Source organism: Microtus pennsylvanicus, chromosome 5 (assembly GCF_037038515.1).
Source record: "Microtus pennsylvanicus isolate mMicPen1 chromosome 5, mMicPen1.hap1, whole genome shotgun sequence".
NCBI classification, from domain to species: domain Eukaryota; kingdom Metazoa; phylum Chordata; class Mammalia; order Rodentia; family Cricetidae; genus Microtus; species Microtus pennsylvanicus.
Window position 1 is genome coordinate 48126660 of NC_134583.1, and position 18702 is coordinate 48145361.

At 38.2% G+C, this 18702-nt stretch overlaps 1 protein-coding gene and 1 pseudogene across 1 annotated transcript in view; one reads left to right on the forward strand and one right to left on the reverse strand.

Annotated features, from left to right (window-relative positions):
- Positions 1–514: 514 nt before the first annotated feature.
- Positions 515–18702, forward strand: part of LOC142851310 (ubiquitin carboxyl-terminal hydrolase CYLD-like) — a 31274-nt gene continuing 13086 nt past the window's right edge. Inside the window, exons 1-8 of the mRNA XM_075975184.1 lie at positions 515–577; positions 1623–1844; positions 2964–3266; positions 5424–5529; positions 13018–13092; positions 15650–15766; positions 17135–17514; positions 18321–18486. Of these exons, the coding sequence (XP_075831299.1) occupies positions 515–577; positions 1623–1844; positions 2964–3266; positions 5424–5529; positions 13018–13092; positions 15650–15766; positions 17135–17514; positions 18321–18486 (1432 nt within the window). The remainder of the gene's footprint in view (positions 578–1622; positions 1845–2963; positions 3267–5423; positions 5530–13017; positions 13093–15649; positions 15767–17134; positions 17515–18320; positions 18487–18702) is intronic.
- On the reverse strand, positions 13240–14029 carry LOC142850655 (small ribosomal subunit protein eS7-like; annotated as a pseudogene).

Consider the following 18702-nt stretch of genomic DNA (forward strand, 5'->3'; position numbering starts at 1 on the left):
GTGGCTCCTCAGCCTTACAGGAGCCAGCAGGGTGGGGATGGAGAGGTTGGAGCCAAGCAAAACCAGGGGTCGCCATTATTTGCTAAAATACAATTTACTATGTTATAAACAAACAACTCAGTAACTTAAGCTCTGCCTTGATACAGAGGTGAATTCAAACTATCAGAAAGGAAATTATTTTTCTAAATAACAGAAATTACTCTATTGTAAACAAAATTGGAGAATCCAGGGGTTGGTTATTTAATGATATCAGCAGTACTGACTGATAAATCTGTAGCTAGACTAACAGGTACTTAAGACATAATTAGAAATATCTGGAATGAGGATGATTCACTGTATCCTGACAGTCACCTAATGGATTATAAGGAAATATGAACAGTTCATGCCAAAATAATTAAAACTGCCTTTTTTTGGAGCAAAACTTACCTGCGCTAGGTTGCCATAAGAGACATAAGAGTGACTTCAACTACAGAATCCATTTTCTCAGTGTCATAGGTGCTACAGATCCAAAGTCATGATTTCTAGTGTGGCTTCTCGTTGGTTGCAGATAGGATTTCCTCATGAGGTGACAGTGGAGGTGAGCTCTTTGTGTCACTAATCCTATAGCATCCAGGCCCATTCTTATGACCTCACTTAACCTTGCCTGACAGTCCATGTCCACTCACATTTCTTGGTAATTAGGACTTCAACAAGAATTTATTTGGTTGCATCAGGAAGTGGGGGGATCTCAAATATTTAATCCACAGAGTTATCTAAGCTCACAGGAAGTCTCTATCTGATTACTCAGAGTCTAATATCTAATTGTGAAAGTGAAATTTAGTTTAAAGCCTACCACAAATGAGCCATTGGGTCCAGATGGATTCAGTGATAAGTTCTATCAAGCACTTCTGGAAGAAACAGTACCAGTTCTACACACGCTGTTCTAAAATACTGGAATGCAGGGGAAATTTCCCTGTCCTGGTTCCGGCAGAGATAAGAGCTTGGGCATTCTCCTCACTTTCTCTAACTTGGGGTGCTGGTTTGCCTGTGACTCCACATCTCTAAGCTTGTTGCTTAGGGTAGAATGGCAATGCCAACACTTCTATGCACTAGACTGTATCTTCGTTTTGTTTGGTTTGGCTTGCTTTAGATAAAATGAGTAAAGACAGGACAAATGGGAAATCTCAAGCTTTGAAGGAGTTCTTCTGAAACCCAAGATGTCTGGATTTGAGCAGAATTTATTGCATTGATTGGCCTATTACACAGGTCCTATCTCAATTTTCAGAGACTAGTTTGATTTCCACTTGACCCAGACACTTTGGATCTGAACATGGAGGGTACATTATGAATGAGCGAGCCTGATGTGAGCAGCCATGGACAATCTAATTACATCTTAAACGGAAGCTGGCCTAAAGGGCTCAGGTTGCCTGTCTTTTACCATATTCCCGAACCATCCGTTTTCCTGAACAAGGCATTCAATCTCTGTAACACTTGCTCCTGCACCTCTAAACGGGTACTCCAGCTTGGCCGGACTCCTCCCGGGGCCAGGTAAACAGCCAAGACTCAGGAACCACACACAATCATTCTTAGGCTCCAAAGTCTCTTTTGTTTTACTCCCTTCCTTCTCTAATCACATCACTGAGAAATGTACAGAGTTACTGTTGGCAATTACCAACTGTGAGGAGAGGCTCAGCCTATTTAGAAACAGAATTCGACCAACTAAAGGCCTCCAGGTAGATGTGGGCAGCCCTGTGAAAGTACAGCTGCGATCTGGGGAAGAGAAATTTCCAGGAGTTGTGTGCTTCAGAGGACCGTCATTAGCGGACAGGACAGTTTCGGGGATTTTCTTTGGAGTAGAATTGCTGGTAAGTTTGATAGGACATTTGAGAGAGAAGGAGAGAGAGAGAGCGTATGAGAAAGCAAGTGTGCGCGTGAGCGAGAGACCATGAGCACATATTTTCCCCTTTATAAGATTTGTGTTTTCTGTTTGTTTGTTTTTAGTACAGTTCTCAGGATGGACCTCAGGACCCTCTGCCTCTGAGCTATAGTTCAGCCCCCAAATTTATTTAATGATAAATTGAGAGGATATAAAGACAATTCTTGAAAACTTTAAAAAATTATCTCTTACGGTAGAAACTTACAAGTCATTATTCTGGACTTCATATCTTAGAAGCTTTTAAGTTACCTATATTAAAAGTTAACACTGCCAATTGTAATTATAAACACTTAAAAATTTGTGAACTCTCCTGTGATAGTACCCACAGGATTCCCAGTTCTTAGTGTATGCTACTAAGCATAACAGTTTAGAGGTAAAATTTTTGAAGTGTGTTGCAGCAATTTCAGTTTGCTCATGCTTATCCCCGGAATGTATAAACTGCCTTGGAACTTATGTGCCTTGGCAACATATCTAAGAATTCTATATTCCAAACTGACTATTGGTTCACATTTGGACACTCTCAGGAGTAGCGAGAGGTCGTGCTTTACTTGCTTCTTGATTTGGCTTTTCAAGCAGTGAAATAATTAGGCTGTGACTGCCAGTTATGGTATGTACTAGCAGGGTTGCCAGCTACTTAACCTACATCAAGTTCTCCTGACCTGTTCCTCATCTGTGAAGTGCTTAGAGCACACATGACTTATAGTAGTTGTACGGTGGATGGCTGTAGATGGTTACAGTTTGTTCTCAGTAAATGGAGTTGATGCTGCTGTTTGGTTAAAGTTGAATGACTTCGTGACAAAAGTCATGGTAGAACTATGTTGTAAATTTAATCCTCACTCTTTCTCAAAAGAATTATGATCTGAAATTATGAGTTAGTTTCGTCATCAGATACAGCTTCTTTATTCTTTAAACACCCTAAACCCAACAGCAGCTGCTAGTCATATTTCATATTATGGATATAATTTAGAGTTTTTCCAAAGTAATTTCCTGAAATCCCTTTAATGGATAACCTTTTCATATCTCTTTTTAAAAAAACTTTAAAAACTAGGAAGAACCTCGTGGCCAAGGTTTCACTGATGGGGTATGTCAAGGGAAACAGCTTTTTCAATGTGATGAAGATTGTGGCATGGTTGTGGCGTTGGACAAGCTGGAGCCCATAGATGACGATGACAATGGATTGGAAAATGATTTTGCAGCCCCGGGGGCTACAATGCAAGCTGAACCTCCCCCTCTGGAAATAAACTCCAGATTATCTCTGAAGGTCGGAGAAAGTGTAGAATCTGGAACCGTAATATTCTGTGATGTTTTGCCAGAAAGAGAGAGTCTAGGATATTTTGTTGGTGTGGACATGGTAAGGATTTTTTGAGTTTTATTATTGTAAATATATATATTAATTTTATTATCAATTTAGGAATAAATTAAACACTTTGTATTCTTAAAATGGACTAATTTACAGTATTTTAAAGAACTTATTCCAGTTTGTCTTTGGTACAGGAACATTACAGTAGGAATGTGAGCAGAAACAATACGTTTCCCACATTTAATAAACTGGGATAATTCTCTCAGTCTTTAAATTCTCCTTATTTTAACTGACCAGTAGACAAAAACAAAAACCAAACCAAAACAATAAAACAAACTGACATTTCTCTGACTAAATCCAAATATATTGTATGATACTGTACTTTCCTTTAATTTAAAAATACTTTTGATACTTTTTGTATATTTGCTAAAGTTTAATTAATTTTCTCATAATAATGAATATAGAAAGTTATTAATAGAAAATACTCCGGAAAAGAACCTTACTGCTTTTTGAGTTGACAGAGTATTTCCACAGGATTTTCACTGTCTAAAAACTGGTTTCTTATTGCGGCAAACTGTGTATAAGAAAGGTTCCAGTGTAACCATGGTTACACTAACAGTTCATTTGGCATATCCTCATCATGGCCTCTCCACTGTCTGTCTACAGAACTTTTTCATCATCCTGTGCTGTGTGCTCTGTTTCTATTAAGTAAATTCTGCCCAGTGTGCCCATGCCTGGTAACTACAGACTGGGTGTTTGCCTGCTGTAGGTACCTCAGAAGTGAGGTCATGGTATAATATGACTCCTTTTGTTTGTGCCACTCATTTTATTACTGAATAACCATATTCGCTAACAATGGATGCCTTCCAGTGCACATAGTGAATTAACGTGGCCCTAAGAGAATGAGGAGAAAGAAGTTTAGAACGTTTTTATCATAGACTGAAAGTATAGGCAAAAGTTCATTATGGATAAAGGAGATTCCTTCATAATTGTTCTTACCAGGGTGTGTTGGGAGAGGATTATGAGCAGCAGACTCACACAGTGAATATTTTTAATAATCATTTTTATTTATTCATAAATGCTCTACAGAGGTGGTTGGATATGAATGTCCCAGTGTGTTTCTGTTGCCTTGTACTTAGAAATTGTGTAAGATGGCTCATTAGTTAGGTACAAAATCAGAATTTGCCAGACTCTCGCTATGTGAAATTAGAGCCAGAGTAAGACCCGTGGGTCTCTCAGAATCGTTAATAATTAAGAACAAGAATTCTCTAAATGAGAGTTTAGTGTTTCAGAGGAGTTGTAGACTGGGTAGAGAGAATGTTGGAGAAAGAAGGCCATTCTTTTTTGGACTTAGTTTCCCCTTGCTATAGGTTTCTTGGGCCAGGCTTTAGATGTTACAGGAACTGTTTGGGTCCTCTCCCTTCTTAATGGTCACCTAGGAGGTCATCTTATTTAGCCCAGGCAGGCTGTCCTGAGACTTGCCTGCCAGCTCCACACAAGTTCTGTCCGTTGTTTGATTTATGCGAGCATCAGTTCCAAACAGTCCCATTAGACTTCTTGATAAGAAAGTTCGTCAATCCCAACTTCACTCATGGCTGTCTGTTTCCAGGGACACGCTAGCATTCCACACTGGTTCTCAGGACAGTTGTTTCATTGCCATCTGCTTGTGCCTCACGAATAACTCCTGTGGCTGGTGACACAGTAGAGAATAACTTAGAAAATCAAGACTTTCCCCATTTTTTTGAGGAAAGTCTTGTATACCCACAGATAACAAGAGAATTCTGAAGTAACTGCTCTTCTGTTTATAAAAAGACACACAGTAATACAGTGAGCAAAGTGCCCAGGGGATGCAGATGTGTGATTAACTTTAAGGGTAGGTTGCTGGGTAAAATAATGCAATCCTAGTAAATTTTCTTTTGCAGACAATGTCTCTTTAAACCTCAGCTGGTGTTATTACTGCAGACTAAAGTATGAAAAAGACTTTTGATTCATTATTTTGTGTGTTTGCTGTAAGTTGATTGTTATTATTTTTATTGTAAAATGTTGTTACTTTAGCAGATATTTCTAATACAGCCTTTCTTTTGGGCAAAATAGTTAACATTTTTCTATGAAATATATCTTAGATAATACTTTTGAAAGAAATGTTGGTGTTCACATTTATATTGATTGACAAAGGTATATAAAGGTTTACTTTTTTGGCATTTCAAGGATAACCCTATTGGTAACTGGGATGGAAGGTTTGATGGAGTACAACTTTGTAGCCTTGCAAGTGTTGAAAGTACAATTCTTCTGCACATCAATGATATCATTCCAGGTATGTCTCCTTTATGTATTCAGAAGATAGTTTCTAACATGTATTTTGTTATGAGAATGCAAATATATACTAAAGATGGATCTTTTGAAGTTGGCTTTATATTGTGGAATTGTCGTTATATAGACTAACCTTTCTTTTCTCCCGAAACAAGGCAATAAAGGTTATTTCTAAAAGTATGTAAGTATAGTGAAGTTTATACATTATCTCTTACATTGTCTTCTCCTAGACATTCTAATAGAGAAAGAAATCCTGTCTTGTAATTGGAAGGTTCAAAAATACAAAAAAATGCTGTCTCTTGGAGTAAGAGATGAAGCTAGAAGCTTTTTAAAAAATTGTTTATCTCATTTAAACTCCACAAAGGATTCAGGATTCTTATTAAATGATGGCTGAAGTTCCTTTTTTTGTTGTTTTTAATTATTTTTTCATTTATTTTACATCCTGATCTCAGTTTCCCCTCCCTCCTCTCCTCTTGCTCCCCCCGCCCCTGGCCCTGGTTGCCTCCCCTTTGTTTCTGTTCAGAGAGGGGCAGGCCTCCCATGGGTGTTAGAGTATGGCATATCAAGTTGAGGTAGGACTAAGCTCCTCCCTTTCTATTAAGACTGGGCAAGGCAACCCAATATGATGAATAGGTTCCCAAAACTTAGCTTAAGAGTTAAGGATCCCACTGTTAGGAGTCCCACAAGTAGATCAAGCTACACAACTGTCACACTTATGAAGAGGGCTTAGGTCAGTCCATGCAGGATCCTTCACTATTGGTCCAGAGTCTGTGAGCTCCTATGAGCCCAGGTTAGTTGTTTCTGTGGGTTCCTCCCTTTCTTCAACAGGATACTTGGAGTTTGGCCCAGTGCTTGGGTATGGTTCTCTGAATCTGTTTCCATCAGTTACTGGATGAAGACGCTCTAATGACAATTAAGGTAGTCATCAATCTGAATATAAGAGATGTCCAGTTCAGGGACCCTCTCTACTATTGCTAGGAGTCTTCGCTGGGACCATCCTTGTGAATTCCTTGAATTTCCCTGACATGAGATTTCTTCCTGACCCCAAAGTGCACCCTCATCGAGACAACTCTTTCATCATTCTCCCCCTCCAAGTTCTTTTTGTTTTAAGATGGTATTATGGTAGATCATGCTTCATAACTGTAGTCAGGAACTATTACATAGTTTTATTATATCTATTATTCTTAGTATTTTACTACATATATTATTTATTACAAAATAATAATTAGGGCCAACAAGATGGCTCAGTGGGTAAAGGCACTTACACACACACACACACACACACACTGCTGGGTATGTAACACAGAGTGTTTTCCACAGTGGTAAAACACTTTACCATTAGCTACAGCACAGCCCCTGAACTTAAAAAACAAATGAAAATAAAAACACCACCCAAAAATAAAAAACAAAAAACACCCCCCCCCCAAAAAAAAACCTTAAGAACTTTTTGTTTTGCCTCAAATAAGTATCTTCTTTGGCTGCTATGAGGTGATTGACAATGGTAGTAACACCAACCACTGCTGTTAGAATTCCCAGTGATAGGCTAGTGCATTGAAGTCAATAGAGGCACTCAGAAATAGGGATGTTCACAAGCCATAACCAGGGATGTGCCAGGCCTGAACAGATTTATAAGATAGGTATATATATATATATATATATCTGATTAAAAATATTGCTCAGTAGTTATGACACTGACTGCTTTTCCAGAGGTCCTAAGTCCAATTCTCATGGTAACTTACAGCCATCTGTAGTGGGATCTGATGCCCTCTTTTGGCATAAAGTCATACATGCAGATAGAACACTCATATACATAAAATAAATAAATATTAAAAACATATAAAGCAGAATAAACAACAAAAGCAAAACAAAATAAAAAAACCTGGGGCTCAAATCAGACTTAAATTATCTATGATGAAAGTTAGTGGCAGAACCAAAGTCCAAAACTCATCTGATTATGAACCTGTGTTCTCTTTAGTCCCCAACAAATCCATATCCTACGAGTACTCTTGCATTGTGAACATCTGCATAAACCTCTATTTCTTAGTGTCACATACTGGGGAATATTATTTCCATGGAGATGGAGATGTATTTCGTTTCTGGTTCTATAAAAGATGATTTTACTGTAACAAGAATTATAAGTGAGCAACACACTGTATTTTTTCTTCTAGTGTTTTCCCATTATTGGTAAGGTTGACAACAAAATGCTTTTGAATTTATTTCTATAGCTTATTTTAGGCCCTGAATTCCTTATTTCATAGAAACGGAAACTGAAGGCTCCTAACTGCATTCTACCCTTCCTGTCTGCCTGTTGGTGTCAAGTCATAAACTGTTCTACAGTTTGAACATGCTTCCCACGCAGCTTTTAGTTTTGTAGCAGGAGGCATGAGGTTCATATGACAGCTTTACTTCAGTTCTGCTCTGAAAAAGTCTGACACACTTTACTTTTGATTTCTTTTAAGATATATTTGTTATTGAGAATTTTCATACATGCATATAATGTATTTTGATTATAATACCCCCCAACTCCTCCTGGGTCTCCCACTCCTAATTCCCTTTCTTACTTTTTGGAAACAAATGGTTTATATTCAGGGAAAACATATGTGTCCTTGTTTTATTTAGTTGTGTTTACTTTTCATCCATGCTTTATAGACAGCACAGTTTGGGATGTTTGTGAATTAAAATTCTTTTTTTTAATGTTACAATAAGTGCTTATTGTTTAAAATACAGCAGTGTAAAAGCACCATTAATTCAGATAGTAGAAAGCCCTCACGTAGACTTCTTTAGATGTGGATATTTAGGAGGCAAAGCACATAAGCATTGTTGGGGTTGAGACTGTAGCTCCATGGTTAGAGTACTAGAGTGAAGCTGTAAGTTCCAGTCTCAGCACTGAACAAAAGTGATGATTAGGACTAGCAAGATGGCTCAGTGGGTAAAGGCACTTGCCCTCAAGACTGATTCCTGGAACTCACGTGGTAGGAGGAGAGAATGACTCCTGCAGATTGTCATCTGATCTATGCATGCATGCTATGGCACATGGGTGCATGTGCGGACACACACACACAGAGTGATAAATTAACTAAAAAATGTTAAAGTAATTCCTATGTAGAACTTTCATTTAATAAGTTGAGATATATAGTAAATGAACAGAATCTGTGGCCAGTAAGATGGTGATGAAGCTGGAGAATGGTCAAACAAGAGGTAAAGAAGATGGGGGGCTGCCCTGTCACATTCATGTGCTCCCACAGACCTCTGCAGGAGACATTTGAGCAGCACACACAAGAAATTATTTGGGAGCTGAATTAAGAAGGCCTTTTCAAAAAGTTGGAGAGTTATGCTGATCTTATAATGCTAACTTGCTGAATGGCTGGGAAGAAGCCCTTGTAATTCTTTCTTTTATTTATGAGATTTTTTTCACAGGAGCTAATTCGGGGTAATACCGCTTCTCTATAGTCATATCTCACTGATTTCACAATAGCCCACAAATTCCACTTTAGTTAGCAAACAAGTATATTTGGGCATTTTTTTAAAGGATTTTTTTTCAGGAAACTGTCCAATGGTGCTTTTGAAACCTTAAAACCTGCGACATTTTTGTGTGAATGTAATTGTCAATTTTTAGATATCTTAATTGCATTGTTTTGGGTATTGCATTTTATAGCTGAATGAAGTATGTTGTGGGATTGGGAAAATCATTGTTGGTATAACCATTCAAGAAGGAAGAAGAGGGGCTGGAGAGATGGCTCAGTGGTTAAGAGCACTGCCTACTCTTCTAAAGGTCCTGATTTCAATTCCCAACAACCACATGGTGGCTCACAACCATCTGAAATGAGATCTGATGCTCTCTTCTGGCCTGCAGGCAGACACACAGACAGAATATTGTATCCATAATAAATAAATAAAATATTTATAAAAAGAAGGAAGAAGATTCCTGAGCTGTGAAGCTCAGGGATGCAGAGTTGGTTGTGTGTTTTCAGTCTTCTGTAAATTAAAGATTGATGTGTTCCCAGCTTTCTTTCTTTATATATGTATTTATGTGACTAATATATGTTTATATTCCAACTCTAAATTTGTTTGAACTTTAAATTGTCTTAGATTCTGCAGTAGCACATAATAAATAGAAAAAAGAAAAGTAAAACTGTTTTGGAATTGGACTGTAATCTTACAGGGAAATTTTTTTAGCAGTACCCACCTTATAAATATCTTAATTATTTTCTATTTCAACACTGGTATAGAATTAAAATAACAAAAAACAAAACATGAGTTTTATGACTTGGGAGTCCCTTGTCAAGATCTTCAAGATTCCTGCTTGTCATTGATGTTATTGCTGGTTTAGAGCAGTGTTAAGTAAGGAAGAGAATGCTTTTTCTCTTTCATAGCTATTGATATTCATAAACCTTGAATATTAGATAATTAAGAATGATACTGCTTTTATACACATAAATTACACGTATTTGTCAACAAAATTAAGCTTGCAAATAGACTTTTAAAAAGTAAAATTATTTAAATGAAAATTAATTTGGTATATTTGCATAAGCCTTCATCATCTATATTCTTTTCTTGAGGGGAAAAAGCGTGACAGTGTCTCCTTTAGTTCCTTAGTTTATTTTTTCTTGCCCAATTACATCCATTTGTGGGACAATATTAACATTTCTAGCACGTAGGAAAGATTGTTTTTGGAGCAGCTGAACAGTTGGTGAGATTTGGGAAGAATCTCCCCAGTGAAATATTTCTTCCTGTTGGTATCTGGAAACCTTTGCTTCACCTGCTGTAAAAGTGTCCCTCTTTGCACTGCTGTTTCTGATGGTCCAAAGCATTAAAGCTGCTGGGACAGCACATCCAGGTTTGTAAAGTTGCGATGAAGTATGCCAATTTGTTACACTCCCAAAGTATGCATTTCTTTGAGTCATGCATTTAAAGTAATGCATTGAGTTGTGTCTGTCGTTGTGAAGCTTAAGAGTATAATGCAACTATCAACAACAACTTAGACTACACAGTATGTGCACATTCACAGAAATTTGAAAAGGAAGTCATTTAGTGGGACCCTTTCCTCCTGAGGCTGATCCCAAACTCATAATTTCTTTTTGTATCCTTCCCGATCACTTTTTTCTTTGTGTTGCATGTCTTCATAGTTTATAACCTTTAAAAAAGGTAACAGTTCTGTAGCAATATAATTGATAATATAGCCATAGACCAGTACATCTCAACCCTAAGAAAAGCTTCTTCCTGCAGAAGATGTCAACACAGAGACCTTCAACTGGTTCAGGTGCAAAGAATAAGAGACTGTGGAGTCTGCAGCCTTAAGTGGGCACATACATTTGCACTCCTCCCACCAAGGCTCAGGGACTTTGCAGAAGAGAGGGCAGAAAGTTCTTAAGAGCCAGAGGTAGAGGTCAACTTCAAGAAAATAGAATTTTCTGGATGCAGCAGGGCAGTTGTATATATAATCTTACAGGAATTGTGATGATGTGTTCATGAGCTGTGCAGCTTCAGTCCAGACAAAATCCCAGCCTGTAGGGAGTGGGGAGTAGGTATGAAACCCCACCACCAGCTGAGACTGTGGCTTCTGAAAGGAACTTGATCTACCCACACAGGGTGCCACTATTTACAGTAAGATTTTAGAGAAACAGCTACACTGTTTTACAGCATGATTGTATGGTGTCATATAACCACCGGAAATATATGAATGACCCAGTTTTTCCACATCCTAAGCAGCATATTCTCAGATCTGTAAAGGCACCTGAGGATCAGGGTACCTTTACCTGTCAGGGATATCTAAATTAGACATATATAAGTTAAATTTGGACATATAGTTTATCCAAACAGTTGCAGCTTACCAATGTTTGTAGAGGCAAGATTAGAAGGAATATCTAGTTTTTTTAGCTGTGGTTCTCAGACAGAGAGTATAATCCTAATCTGTAGAAGGCAGAACCAAGTTTTAACATTGTAAACAATTTAGTGTTTTAAATCAATATCAAGGGATTTACTCTTAAGTTAAAAAAATCTCACTGCCGGTGGCTGGAGAGATTGCTCAGAGGTTAAGAGCACTGACTGCTCTTCCAGAAGTCCTGAGTTCAATTCCCATCATCCACATGATGGCTCACAACCATTTGTAATATCTGGTGCCCTCTTCTGGCCAGCAAACATACAGACAGACAGAGCACTATACATAATAAATAAATAAATAAATCTTTAAAAAAAATAAAAATAAAAAATCTGACAGCTAGCAACATGTGTTCTTGTACATGAATGTAGAGGTGCAGCCTTAATATCTCAGTAAATCTGTGTTGTTATAAACCTTGTTTTTTTATGAACAGGACAGGAATTATACAGAAATACATTGCAAGTCAAAGCATATGGGAGAGGAATATTTCCTTGGTGGGACCAGCGCATGTGGGTACCCTTAATAAGGATGGGACTGAAGTTTTGAACTTAACCAAAATGGTGGTTATCTATGCGTTTGTACTTTTTCAGAGCAGTTGTAATCCGGAGTTACAAGTTTTACAGATTTTAAAACATGCACACAAACACACACAGGCATAAAGCAAGCATACTGTGACCACATTATTTACATGTATTTATTAATAGATGAACAAAATTTTTCCAGGAAACTGTGTCAGCTGACCAACTTAAAAATCCTGGAGTAGGCTGCAGGAGCCAGGCGAGCACACAGGTGGTCCCATTGAGGGCTAGATCAGCAGATGCTGTAAGGGAGAACAGAAACCCAACATAGGACAGAACACCTATGCAAGTCAGAGTAGTAGGGCAGGGGGAACAGATCCGTGGCAGGGAGAATTCCAGCATGACCAGATCACATGCCAGGGATGAGAGACAGGAGTGTAGAGATGCAGACAAACAGCAAGAGAAGTGTGTGTGTGTGTGTGTGTGTGTGTGTGTGTGTGTGTGTGTGTTCCTAACTCTGATTTGTCTCCGACCCAGGTTTTTATCAAGCTGTGTTCTGTGAAATACACTGATCCAGCATACTTGGGTGGCTGAGAAAGTTTTATCAAGTCAGTTTAGTACATCACATTGGTTAGAGGTTCTCCAGGCACGTGGGCATGTAAAGGCTCCGGTTTTTACAGTAAACAAATTGTCCATGTTTATCTTGGCACCCTCCATAAATGCTTGAGTGTAAAACACTGTAATGTGTAGGGTTGTGCTGGGCATGCTGATCTGGAAAATGTAACAAAAATTATGAATAAGGTTTTCTTTAAAGCTTTTTAAAACTTCAAATAAAATTGACTGCATCTGACTAACTTTTAAAAAATTAAAGCATTTTGATAACTGATGATTATATTTTCTTACAGAAACTATATTTTTAAGTACAGTGTTGATATTTTTTTCACCTGAGAAATTACTTTTCAGTACTATGGAGTCTTTAAAGAGAATCTGTAAGACTATAAAGATTGTGCTTTTTTTGTTGGAAAGGATTTCTTTGTTTTTTATGCTAAACTATGTTTCTTCCATATATATTTAAAAAGTATGTTTACTATTTCAGAGAACATGACACCGGAAAGGAGGCCACCCAGAGCGTTGGTGACAAAGGTTCATCATAATAAACCAAAGGTTACAGGTATGAAGGCCATTCTTGGTAGTTTACATGATAATATGATTCTCCAATATGTTAAATAAGCTATATGTTATGGTGTGTGTATATATATATGTATACATATAATTTGTTCCTACACTTTATGTAAACTAAAATTTTATGTACATGATTTTAAGTGAGGATGTAGTAAAGAAACCACCGGAATGGCCAGCCTATGAGTTGTGGAGGGAGATTTTTATTCGGATAAGAGAGAGAACAGCTGGCGGTGTTACACACCTTCAATCCCAGCTCTCAGGAATCAAAGGCAGGTGGATCTCTGTGTTCGAGGCCAGCCTGGTTGACAGAGCAAGTTCCAGCAAAAAACCCTAGAGGGGAGAGAGAGAGGGAGGGGGGAGCTTCTAATACACACCAGAAAAAGTTTTGACCTGTGTTCTGCTTGTTCTGCTGAGCTTTGTCTAAATGAACCTTTAGGAGCCGACTGCCATGCATTCACACGGAGTATCCACAGTTTCACTTGGGAAGAACAAGTCCCCAAGGATGGTGTCATGTACAGCTGCCAGGGTGCAGCTTTTGGGTGCTTTTGCTTATTTTTTTGTACAGCTTTTCTGAGTTGGCTTGGCCAGAATCTTCTTTGAGGAGTGAAGACTGCATGCTTGCCACTAAACTTTTTCTCTAATTCATGAACCAGCCAGACTTGGATTTTCTGGAAAGATTTCTGCTGAGAAACTGGTGCTAAAATAAGGATTGCTTTCTGACCATCACCAGCTTCAGTTTCCTTGGCTGTGGTGGGTGACACTGAGTTTCCAAGCTGTGCCTTGAGATCTGAGTTCATCTCCAGCTCAAGCAGTGCATGAGAGATGCTAGACTCCAAGTCATATGTCTTCTTGTCGTCATCAGGCTTCCTAGTCTTGGTGCTTGAGCTGATCCTGGCCTTCTCCTGAAAGGAGGAAAGTACCACTGGTCATATGGGTCGTGGGCTGCATTTTCAGGCCACTGACAGGCACAGACCGAATATTCCACCACATCCCTAACAAGGGCACGGAGCCTCGGAGGTCCATCCTCCTAAACTACAAAGAACAGGAAATTGTGTTAATAAAATTCTAAGATGTTTATATTGTAAATCTAAAAAAAATAAATTATTTCTTTTGTAATGTTGGGGATCAAAGTCAACAACCTTATAAGCTAGGTAAGTACTTTTTTACTCAGGTATTGTTCCAAGACACTAAGATTACTTTTGTATTTTTTATTTTTGGTGCTTGCATCAAATCTGGCATCTTACACAAACTAATATAGGACTCTACTCCTGAGCCATATACCCACCCAAAACCTGAATGTTTTTTAACTTAATTTGTTCATCAGCTTGTATTATCACATTTGAAGTTTATGAAGGGAAATTATAATCATGAGCCACTTATTAATGGGATGAGTTCTGAGAAGTGCATCATTTGGCAGTTTGTTTTTTTGTGTGACTTTTTTTTATGAGAAATCTTGTTTGTTCCCAGCTGTTCAGCCTCAAAAAAATCACACAGAAACCATATTATTTGTAATACTGTTTCGCCAATAGCTTAAGCATATTTCTGGTAAACTCATCTTAAATTAACCCATCTCCATTAATCTGTGGCTTACCGGGTAAAGTTCGGCATCTCCTGTGGGGCTATATGGCTTCTCTCTGACTCTGCCCTTCTTTCTCCCAGCATTCAGTTTTCCCCACCTAGCTTTGTTCTTCTCTATCAGGCCAAGCCAATTTCTTTATTAACCAATGGTATTCACAGCATGCGGAGGGGAATCCCACATCATGTGACCATTATAGAATGCACCTCACAAACCTTGGTGAAAGAACTTTGTGTATGTCTAGGCTCTATAACACTGCTGGATGTTCTTTTGTTGACTGCAATGGGGTTTCATCCTGTGGATCGTGACCCCTTCGGGGTTTGAATGACCCTTTTATTGGGGTCGTTTAAGACCATTGGAAAACAAAGATAATTTATATTACAATTCATAACAGTGGCAAAATTGCAGTTATCAAGTAACAACAAAAATAATTTTCTGGTTGGGGTTTGCCACAGTTTGAGGTATTGTACTAAAGGGTGGCAGAATTAGGAAGGTGGAAAACCACTGTTATATGGTATGAATGATAGAGGTGAAATTTGTGAGCCAGTAATTTCATCAAAGTAGAGGTGACATTGAAAAATAGACTACATGGAATGATTTTTTTTTGTCCAGATTTCTTTAGATAGTCTGTAGTGTCCTGGAACTTGCTCAATAGACCAGGATGGCCTCAAACTCAGATATGCCTGCCTCTACTAAGTGCTGGGATTAAAGGCTCGTGTCACCACTGACCACCAGAATGGTTTCTTAGAGCTTTAATATAAATGGCTAACTTTTATATTAATTTTATAACTCCTACTCTCTTCTGTGTTGACTAATTACCAAACTTTTAAGGCCGAAGACAATACAATACTATGTATATGTATATTAGTTGTGTGAGCAGTTGTTATACCATACGCATGTTAATTTATTTATAAAATTTCTTTTTGTAACATATTGGCTTTTTTAAAAAGGAACTTTTCTTGTTCCATAGGATCCACCTCAGACCCTGGAAGTAGAAGCAGATCTGAATTATTTTATACCTTAAATGGGTCATCTGTTGACTCACAACAACAAACCAAATCCAAAAATTCATGCTATATTGATGAAGGTAATCTATAATTTTAGTCCTCTTTTTAATGGTACCCTCTGTTTAATATGTAAGGGGAAATGACTTTTCATCAATATTTGTTAATTTTGGAAACAGTGAATAGATCATAGCTAATATGACAATATTGCTGAACTAAAATATTAAACATAGTTTGAACTACACTGTTATTAGGGTTGAGGATACATTTGAAATATGTTAGTAGTCTGGGTTTTGTTTTGCTTTGTTTTTTTTTTTTTTTTTTTTTTTTTTTTTTTTTACCCGAGACAGGGTTTCTCTGTATAAAAAGTCCTTGCTGTCCTAGAACTTGCTCTGTTGACCAGACTGGCCTCGAACTCACAGAGACTCACCTGCTTCTGGTTCCTGAGTGTTGAGATTAAAAGTGTACACCACTATGCCCAGCAGTTTGTTCTTATCTCTTAATACATCTGCTTAGGATCAACTGTTCCTAGAAATGAAGTGAGTCATTTAAAGACTTGCCTATCTTACTTTCTTTAAAACACACTACCTTTCCTTGTTTCCTAGATATCATTCTCCTTTCATGGATTTATTTCCTTCATCTGTGCAGGTTAATTACCTGGAAATCCTTCTAGTTCCTCCAGTTCAATGGTCTGGCTGACTGCTCTTCACCTCTTAAACTGAAACCTTTCCTCCCGCTGTACTCACTCACTCTCTTAGGTTAGGTTAAGTGTCCCTGAAGTGGTTTTGGTTATTTGCCTGTATTTTCTATAAGTTCCTAGTGCTTCTACACTGCTTTGTATTCAGTAGATTCAGTAAACTAAATGAAAATATAGTGTTCTAAGTCTCTATGATGACTGCTTATGACATGGATTCAGTTATAAGCTAAAACACACAGTACAATCTACAGTTGCATACTATAGGTTACATACATACTTACACAGAAAGTGACCTGAGTGGGTATTTGCCACATCTGATTCTCGCACTGAGTGGGGTTTTGTGAGCATAAGCAGCATGACCTGCCTCTCTCAAGAATTCATTCATCCTGGGCCGGAGAGATGGCTCAGAGATTAAGAGCACTGACTGTTCTTCCAGAGGTTATTTAGAATTATTATTTAATTTTTATATCTCTTCATACTAATTTCTAACTTAATCATATTATGGGAAAGAATATAATCCATGTGATACTGACTAGACTTAGATGACCAATGCCAGATTATTGAGACAGGAAACTGGAGGTCGAGAAGAGGAGCAAGAACATTATTCAGAGCCAATGAGTTTACAGTGCTTTCAAGCAGGCTTGCAAAAGGATCATGTGATCAGTTAGACTAGAACTTTGTATTGTTTTTAGAAGATGCAGTCATATTTAATGTTCTTGAACAGCCTTTTCTAATTAAGGACAATTTTTCATAGTTGCAGAAGACCCTGCAAAGTCACTTACAGAGCTGTCTCCAGACTCTGGACATTCATCACCTCCACCACAACCTCCTTCCATGAACTCCTTATCCAGCGAGAACAGATTCCACTCTCTACCGTCCAGCCTGACCAAGATGCCCAATACTAACGGCAGCATTGCTCACAGCCCACTGTCACTGTCAGTGCAGTCTGTGACAGGCGAGCTGAGCAGCACGCCTGTCCAGGAGAGTCCACCTGTGCCCATCTCTTCTGCTAATGCATATGGCCTAGAGGTGGGCTCACTGGCTGAAGTGAAAAAGAATCCCCCGTTCTATGGGGTTATCCGTTGGATTGGCCAGCCGCCTGGGCTCCGTCACGTGCTAGCTGGGCTGGAACTGGTAATTTATTTTGGCTTGAAATCTACAACTTTTCTTCATGGGTTTTAAAACTAGGTTTTCCTCTATTAGATAATTTTTTGGGAAGTTATTTTTTTCTCAAAAAAATCCAGTAGTAGAGGAAATATAGTATTGCTTACCTTCACCCTTTGCCATTGCTAAGGCTTCTCGCCCACTTATTCCTCATGTTTGTTTGTGATCAAGGAATAGATTGATTTTTAGGCTAGAACATGTAGTCTCCATATACAAACAGAATGCAGCAAAGAAAGCAGTTCAGTGACCAGTTTTCCTTCTTATTCTTTAGCCTCCTCCGATTGCAGTCAGTTCAGGGATGTGACTGACTTTAAAATTAATCATGTTTGGAGTCTTTGGGAGAGGGGAAGGTTTTATTTGGGGGTCTAAAAAAGTATATTGTGTGATATTTCATAACCAGGAGGGAGAACTTGAATAAATTTAGCTATTACCTAAATATAGTTTTTAACTTTTTTCACTTGTCTTCTTGCTGTTGAGGAACTAGGTAATTTATTTACTCCTGCCCCTTGATTTTAATACTTTTGAAATGGCTCAGGGAAACTCAGTAAATCAAGGAAGTTCTAAGCATGTATTCTGAAGGGAAATGCATCAAATACTTCCCGGAGGGCTAAAGAATTATTTTCTTAAACCACCAGCTGAGGGCCAAAGCACCAGTTAGTCAGTCCCTTTTCCTTCTTGCTGATCTGTTCAGAAAAGATTTGAAAAAGAAATTCAGAAAAAGTGAAAACTCCATAGCTCTTCCCGGTGTAACACATACCAAAACCTTTCTTTTTCAGGAGGATGAATGTGCGGGCTGTACAGATGGCACGTTCATGGGCACGCGCTATTTCACCTGCGACGTGAAGAAGGCCCTGTTTGTGAAACTGAAGAGCTGTAGACCCGACTCTAGGTTTGCATCCCTGCAACCTGTTACTAATCAGATTGAGAGGTGTAATTCTTTAGGTAATTGGATACTTTTAATTTATTTACCCATCTGGAATGGCTGTTTCTTGCTACTTTTTAGCATCTGAGGGTGACAGTGTTTAAATTTTTTATTTACTTGCCAGTGTTCATCAAGTTTCGAAGTTGGTAAAGATTCTTACTTGGTGCATAAGAGAGTTGTCCTAAGAGGAGATATGTTGAAAGAAAAGTTAGGAAAAGTGTTTAGGGTCTAAAGAC